This window comes from Branchiostoma belcheri, unplaced genomic scaffold (genome assembly GCF_001625305.1).
Source record: "Branchiostoma belcheri isolate BF01 breed outbred unplaced genomic scaffold, Haploidv18h27 scaffold82, whole genome shotgun sequence".
Taxonomy (NCBI): domain Eukaryota; kingdom Metazoa; phylum Chordata; class Leptocardii; order Amphioxiformes; family Branchiostomatidae; genus Branchiostoma; species Branchiostoma belcheri.
Window position 1 is genome coordinate 440,880 of NW_017804487.1, and position 8,222 is coordinate 449,101.

An 8,222-nucleotide genomic window follows, 5' to 3' on the forward strand; every position below is an offset into this window, starting at 1 on the left:
GTGTGTGTGGTGGGGGGGGGGGTCTTGACGACAAGAAATACAGACCCTACCAAACCCTTCTTTGGGAAACGGCGACGAAGCATAAAGATGAAACCATACGCGTAGCTATGATACTTGAATAGTCCTGCGCAAAGTAAAGTTAGTTGCCAGTCTTTGTAAGGTCCTACAAGTCCTTTTACATTAAAAAAATGTCTTTCGCGCTATCCCAATTTGGGGTACTAGGGAAATTTTGTTCTGTGTAGCTGATCAGTACTATGATGTAAAAAAATGGTATGGCCCAGTGTTCTGCCGGACACCGGACGGGAAATTGGCGGTTTCATCACCGTTTTGTTGCGGTGTATGTTTTGCCAGGCTCCAACCGGAAATTCTGCTGCAGTACCAAGGTCATCCACCATGTCCATATTCGACCTTGACCTTTGTCTTCAAGACCAACATACCAAATATCATCATAATCCATAAAGGCGTTCTGAAGTTATGCTGACCACAAAGTTGCGGAAACACACACAGACAGGCAGACACACACACACACACACACACACACACACACACACACACACACACACACACACACACACACACACACACACACACACACACACGCCAAAAACAATACCTCCATTTTTCATGGAGTTAATAAATGGTCTAACGTTAACAACATATCATAAAACGCAAACTGCGACAGGGACAGCTCCCAAACTTCAGCCAACCTTGGTCGGCTAGTTGGGAAGGTTTTATAATTTTATAATGCTCATGATTCTCCTTTATTATAGTACATTTTAAAGGTTGGTTTTTCGTAATTATGTTAATGGTACCGTTCAGATCGTTTGAAAATGGAAATTTCAAATTCCGGGCAAAATAAAGGGGGCATTAACTTTAAATCTTGTCAGACGACGGTAATTTCGAAACGAAAAAAAAAAGCTCCCATATTTTATACGCCCCCAGGCGATTCACGACATAATTACAGCCCCCCAAATAACGATAAATCAAACCAGAAGTCAAGAGACCGTTTACCAGTCTTATCATCGCGGCACACGAATTTCTTTCCTCAGAGTAATGAAAAATAATAACTACATATCGCTGCGAGCCAAATTTTAATGGAGATCATATATTGTGTCAATAGGCAAAGTCAATTATTGCACGCTTAGAGAACCAGAATGATGGAAATATAATCTATCACTATCACCTGGAAAACAGCATAATTTAGGTCGGATACGCTGCCCTAAACACCGAAAGGCCACAGCAAATAATTTTTATGGATGACATCAGCGCGCGCAATAATTTTCGCCTGATTTGGAGAAAAAAACAAGAAATTTTCCGTAAATAATTTCATCAGGTTGGTAAACGAATGAATAGCAAAGTTCTTTAGTCACAACCATTTATTTTTCACGAGCCGACGTTTCGATGACCGTCTGTCATCTTCATCAGGGCAATTCAGACTGGTTCACTGTGCACTGACGCTAGATGTTACTTGGTGCATAGTGCATAAAGGTGTTACATAGTCACACAGTAAAAACAAGCTTAAGTGCACTGCGAACTATGTAACGCCTTTAGTGCACTATGCACCATGTAACATCTAGTGTCAGTGCACAGTAAACCAGTCAGAATTGCCCTGATGAAGATGACAGACGGTCATCGAAACGTCGGCTCGTGAAAAATAAATGGTTGCGATGAAATAACTTTTTTATTCAACAAGAATGCCGTCTGACAGTGGTCACCATGCCGAAAATGGGCAAAGATGTCTGTTACCATGCCGGAAGGTGGATGGCAGATAACTATGAAGAGAGGAGACAAGAAAAGACTCTGATTTAACGTTTTATTTCTTACTTCGATGCAGTGATATGTGATGCTGGCTGTGTATATGTGATGTTCCCACTGAATCAAAACCATTTGTACAATGATTGAGTCAAGATTTTAAAATGTAGAAACCTTGTTTTTTCGGCCCGCCTTGTTTTTTTCGCCCGCTCGCATTAGATTTGGAGTCTGCGGAAGATGTCGTCCATAAAATTTACTTGCTGTGGCCTAACAGGGCAATAGCCGCCATCCATATGCTTATTGAATTGTGCAAAGTGGAATACATAGCCAGAGGGTGGTCTATTACAAAAGGAATTCGTCTGTTACATTGAATAAATAGTGAAGCATCAATTTTCAAAATTTCCTTTCTCCGTAAATTTGTTGGTGCGTGTCATGGCGGCAATAATGAAAACGTAAAACGTTTGCGTGAAGCAATATAGATTTTATTGTCAAGGTAAAACTGATGGTTTATTACTGGTGATATTTTATGGCAATGGCAGTGGTTCATGGTTTATAGTTATGTTTAACGTTGTACTGGATGATGATTTAATTTACTTTTGTAGACGACGCTATGGCCACAACGACTTCATTTCATGGATGACATCCTCTGAAGACCCCCAACCTAGTGCGCGCGGGCGAATAAAAGAAATTCCGGCCAAAAACGAAAATGCTACTAAACCACAGGAATACAAAGCTGGTATTGTGAATTTGCGGTAGCACATAGCGACGTATACGACAAGCTGGCACATGCTGGCTTTTTGCGGAATTTATGAATCGGCACTGTACGTATGTACTGAGTTCTTGAGTCGTGGAGCTTCGGTAGCCTGGGTACTCGGCTCCGTATTGTCGCTAACTACCATGGACTACCCAGACCTAGAGCCACGCCTAAGCTTCGATGGACGTGATCTTTTTTTAAGACAGGCAAAAATCAATGCGCGCGTGGATGTCGTCCATAAAATTAAATCGGTGTGGCCTAACGTCTGATTAAATCATGATTTGGCGTTAGTATTTTCTGTTAGCGACACTCTTTATTCTCATATCCAGTATCTCAATAATCTATGATCCAGTAGGGACGTCCCAATGGGACTCACATACATTTCTAAGAGAAATGGACACAGTATATGGTTCACAGAACCTACACAGATCTTCAAGTATGTTGTTAAATGCCATCTACTCTTACAGCCACATGTATGTCTACGTTTTGACTCGAAGGTAGGTAGAAAATCCGTCAAAAATTTGACATACTTATTTGCGGTATTGTATTGTGGCGGCACCATACCACTTCTTCTATGTCCTAAAACATGAAGTATAATGGCACTATAATAACAATAACAGATCTAAAACTACAACCAATCTGAAACTGCAACCACTATAAAACTACAACCAGTCTTAGACTACAACCAAGGCCACAGCAAGTAAATTTTATGGATGACATCCTCCGCAAACTCCAATTAATCTAATGCGAGCGGGCGAGAAAAAACAAGGCGGGCCGAAAAAAACAAGGTTCCTACAATTTTGAATTTTGACTTGGTTTTCATTCAGTACTACAGTAGGAACATCACATATACACAGCCAACATCACATATCACTGCATCAAAGTAAGAAACAAAACATTAAATCAGAGCCTTTTCTTGTCTCCTCTCTTCAAAGTTATCTGTCATCCACCTTCCGGCATGGCAACAGACATCTTTGCCCATTTTAGGCATGTTGACCACTGTCAGAAGGCAAAAAGAATTTTTTTCCATAAACAGGCGAAAAATAATGCGCACGCTGATGTCATCCATAAAAATTACTTGCTGTGGCCCAATCTAAAACGGAGAGCTAAGCTAGTCAATGACGCAATCGTGATGGCTGCTTTAGTTGATGCTTGACCTCATGACGTTCACGTGATCAGTGAGGGTCTCGGCATGGCGTTTGAAGGCTTGCAGGAGGACCAGGCTGCACGGCGCATCGCTGAACGCCTGTGGGAGACCCATGTTCTTCATCTGAAATACAACATGGCGGAACTTTGTCAGGGATGCCAGAGTATACAGTGCAATTTTACGGAATACGGTACAATGGTATTAGTATACAGTGCAATTTTACTAGTATACAGTGCAATTTTACTAGTATGTGCAATTTTACTAGTAAAATTGCACTGTATACTAATACGATTGCACTATATTACTACTAAAATCAAAGAACCCACATATTATAGAAGAAGTGGGTAAATTCGTCTTCCATTGCCTAAAAAGAAGAAGTCAAACCCAGTAAAACTAGTACCATGTATGTTGTAGAATATAGTATAATGTTAGACGTAGATATAGTCTCACATACCATACTATTTTCTTTCCTTGTATGTTGTTTGTAACTGCAATTAGCCCGCGGGCAAGTATTTGCAATGAACTTTCATATATACTGACCATTGCTCGCAAGGTGTCCATCTGTGCTGCAATGCTAGCTGTAGTGTAGATCTCTTCGGATTCCCCTTCGTCTTCCGACTCGTCAAGTACGGACCCGAGAACACAGCTCCATACTTTCAGTGAGACGTCGGTCTCAGCGATTTCGGCACCAATCTACAAAAAGAGTTGCGAGATCTCATACCTCCATGAAATATGGGCTTGCTTTGTCATACTTCATTTCAACATGTCCTCATTATTATGCAAATAACCTCTACATTAACATAATATATGAATAGTGTTGCTAACCTTTAAGTAACTTACATATGTCACGAGGTATATCATTCACCAATAAGGAGTCACAGAATTTTCACATTAATTATGCAAATTAGATCATAATTTGCATAATTAATGTAATAGCATGTTCAGGACAAAAGATACAAAAACCGGAAGTTCTGCTGCAGTACCGAGGTCATTCACCAGGAGGCCCATATTTGACCTTGACCTTTGTCTTCCTTAGACTTATCAGCATACCAAATATCATCACAATCCATAAAGGCGTTACGAAGTTATATGTGCGGAAACACACACACACACACACACACACAGAGGCCAAAAACAATACCTCCATTTTTCATGGAGGTAAAAAGAGTGGTTTAAAAGGTGTCACGAATTGTTGACTCGGTAGTGGACCTTGCGTTGTGGACTAAATATAGAAACTTAATTTGCAAAACCATGACCGAAAGCTAATTGTTTTTACAATCAAGTATAATACTCATTGTATTACAATAATAGAAGGCAGGCAACAACTGTCTGGAAATCGCCAAATAAAAGCAAAAAAAAAAAAGAAGTTTGGACTCCAGTCTACAGTCTTTAAAGCTGCATTATGTATAATATGGACGAAACAAAAAGTAAATTTTGGCAATTTTTGGTCTTTTCTTTACAAAGTAAGTTGAATCAACTATTTTAAATAAGTGCCATTCAGGAAGTGGAGGTGCCTTACGACTGTGTTTAAAAGTTGGAAACGCAGCTGTCAGCCATGTTTGTTTACATTCTGGTAGTTTGTGGTGGCACCACTAACTGTGTGCGCCTCGTGGGTTGGTTTAGCGCCAAATATAAACGTCAGAATTGTGGTATAATCACAAAAATATGTTGAAAAGTGGACGTAAATCACAATCTCAAAAAGATTTTGTTTTAAACCTTTCCAATTTTGTTGAAAAAAAGTTAAATAATGCCCCTTTAAAGCAACCTAATGTGGATTCTATAACGGTGCCTTGAATCGAATCGAAGCTCGTATGTTAAAGGCACCCAATGCAATTTCAGGGCAGCAAATCTGGAAATATTCTCAATAATCAATAAGGCAATCTTTGTGACATTGACACATACTGCTTCACATTGGCACATTTGATTCAGTATTTCATACTTCAGGCTTTTAAAACTGCAGAAACAAGCCCCAAGATGGCTCTTTTATTTTCTGGGTGGTACCCTAAAAATCAGCCAAGGGCCCTTCCAGTAACCATTTCCGTCAGAATTTTTGCTCCATGAGGGTCAATATACATTGGGATTGTGTGGTTTCAACTCAGTATGTAGATAAATGGCTGGAATATTGGCTTTGAAAATCATCGGGTTTCCAAGTCCTAAAAACTGCACTGGATGACTATTGGGAAAACCTGTTACATGCACATGTACCTGTTCATCGGTTTGGTTACCGTTGAAGAATCCGCGGTGACGACGGCAAAGTGGGTTACCGATGCCCCGCAAGAAGCCCTCCCGGCACTCTTCTTCTGCACACTGTAACAGACAGGTAATTATCATGAGTAGGACCCTCTCACCTTGTCTCACCGGTGGCTGTAGGCTGGGTTCTCGGCACTATAAGCTTCTGCCCCCCGATTGTTTAACTACGCCCGCACGGTGAATTTTTGTCCTGCTTGAACCAATTAACAGTCGTTCTGAAGGGTTTGAGGCAACAGTTCTGTAGCCGCTGTCACACAATTAGAACATTCCCCCGACCACCAACCAACCAAAGTTGGCTGAAGTTTCTATGCGAATTTAATCGAATTTAAGGCAAATTTGACCGCCCCAACCACTGCTGACCTAGTCCCGAAAACACCAGCAAACTACCATGCAGCCGTACCTCCCGTCCAAACCGACTGTTTTAGAAACATTCGGCCGGCGCAGCCGGACTCTAGCCGATTCTTCGCCAACCCCCAGCCAACCACAGCCGAACTTGCTCCAGACCTACTCCCAACCATGGTTCGGGGGAGGCGGCAGTGTTCGGGTGGCCATTTTCGGCTGCATGTGACCCGGGCTATGCTAGTGCTCACTCGATTACACGTGTAGCTTCTTAAGTTTCAGTCTCTCATTGTCCTCGCGTTCTTTTGTGTTTATTTCTGTCAACCGGTAGTATAGCAACAGGAGGGGTAGTATTTCTCAATCCTTCCATGGTTGTTAGGCCACACCGACTTAATTTTATGGATGACATCCGCGCGCGCATTGATTTTCGCCTGTTCTCAAAAAAAAAAAAAAAAAAAGAATCACGTCCACCGAGGCTTGGGTAGTCCATGGTAGCTAGCGACAATACGGAGCCGGGCACCCAGGCTACCGAAGCTCTATGTCTCAAGAAATCACTACATACGTACAGTGCCGATTCATAAATTCCGCAAAAAGCTAGCATGTGCCGGCTTGTCGTATACGTCTCTAAGTACTGCCAAATTCATAATACTATCTTTGTATTCCTTTCGTTTAGTAGCATTTTTATTTTTGGCCGGAATTTTTTCTTTATTCGCCCGCGCGCACTAGTTTGGGGGTCTTTAGAGGATGTCATCCATGAAATTAAGTCGGCGTGGCCTTATCACATAACAAGGTATGAATTGCTACCCATATCATATGTTAGTTCCTCCGATTCATTGAAGGAGGGCAGTTCGTAGAAGGGAGGAAGTCGCGATCGGAAAGAAAAAGATAATTTTTTTTCTGAAATGGGAGTGGTTGCTTATGTTTTGGCAATTTTTTTAAAACAGTGCACCTATCGAATTTTTTTCTTCCATATATAGAAAGCAAAATGTGTGACAAATAAATCACGAAGACAAACTAATAGTTTATACAATATACATATCTTGTATGATCATCATGATGATGACATTGTATGCTGTACAATCGTGTATGATGATATTAAATCTTTCCATGGTTTTGACTTACTTCTGTCCGCAAATTTGTTATATTCTCGGATGTCTAGAACGAGTATAAACTTAAAGGCATCCAATGCAATGTCAGGGTGGCAAAACTGAAAATATTCTAGATGAGGAAATCTGTCTGATATTGACATTTACTACCATTTCTGAGCACATTTTTATCATAATTTCATACTTGAAGCGTTTGAAATAGCCACAAAAACAAGCTATGTGGAGAGTCTCTTTATTTTAGGGGTACCACCCATAAATAGCTACAACCAGTATACGATACAAAACAAGCAACTGTTTTCCGTCAGCGATTTTTTTTTTTATTTATTCCAACATGTAATCACCAGAAGTGGTGACGACACACTCAAGTTTCTTCAACTTATATTAATGTCGCCACCAACACAGGGGACAAATACATGACAGGACAATACTCATTTACACCTGAGCTGAGTGAGGAAAGCCGTGTAAAGTGCCTTTCCCAAGGGCACAAGATCGGTGGCATGTCAGGACTCGGACCCGGGACTCTTAGTTCCGAGTCGCGCACTCTGCCGCTACGCCACACGACCCCACGAACAGATATCAGTACTCTATATGGGATAGAGTTGATGCAACGTACTACATTGAATGAATGAGAAGGAACTTAATTATTATAATGAATGTTAAAAATCCAGTTCAGCCGTTCTGAAATTGCATGGAATGCCTTTAATATACGTATACTCACATAGTCCTCCGTAGCACGGTCTAATGTGCCGCCAACAGCCTCCGTCAGAGCAAGAGAGGCCGCCTGGAGATGCGGCAAACGCCTGGTGAGCCTAGAGGACTCAGCTCCCATTGCGAGAACAACGACACACACCAGAAACATTCTGAGGAAGGCCAT

At 41.2% G+C, this 8,222-nt stretch overlaps 1 protein-coding gene across 1 annotated transcript; it reads right to left on the bottom strand.

Moving 5' to 3' along the window:
* Positions 1-3,632: 3,632 nt before the first annotated feature.
* Positions 3,633-8,222, bottom strand: LOC109486713. Its single transcript, XM_019790604.1, has 4 exons — positions 8,067-8,222; positions 5,859-5,960; positions 4,194-4,346; positions 3,633-3,776 (listed from the first exon to the last, which is right to left on the bottom strand). Exons 1-4 carry the CDS (start codon positions 8,220-8,222, stop codon positions 3,648-3,650), a joined length of 540 nt encoding a protein of 179 aa, XP_019646163.1. The 3' UTR covers positions 3,633-3,647.

What these genes read in the sequence shown, in the direction of transcription:
- LOC109486713 (XM_019790604.1), bottom strand. Translation starts at nt 8,222, where the DNA reads ATGGCCTTCCTCAGAATGTTTCTGGTGTGTGTCGTTGTTCTCGCAATG. An exon ending in ACCGTGCTACGGAGGACTAT is followed by an intron (nt 5,961 to 8,066) that starts GTGAGTATACGT and finishes TGTCTGTTACAG; the next exon opens with TGTGCAGAAGAAGAGTGCCG. An exon ending in TGGACACCTTGCGAGCAATG is followed by an intron (nt 3,777 to 4,193) that starts GTCAGTATATAT and finishes GTTGTATTTCAG; the next exon opens with ATGAAGAACATGGGTCTCCC.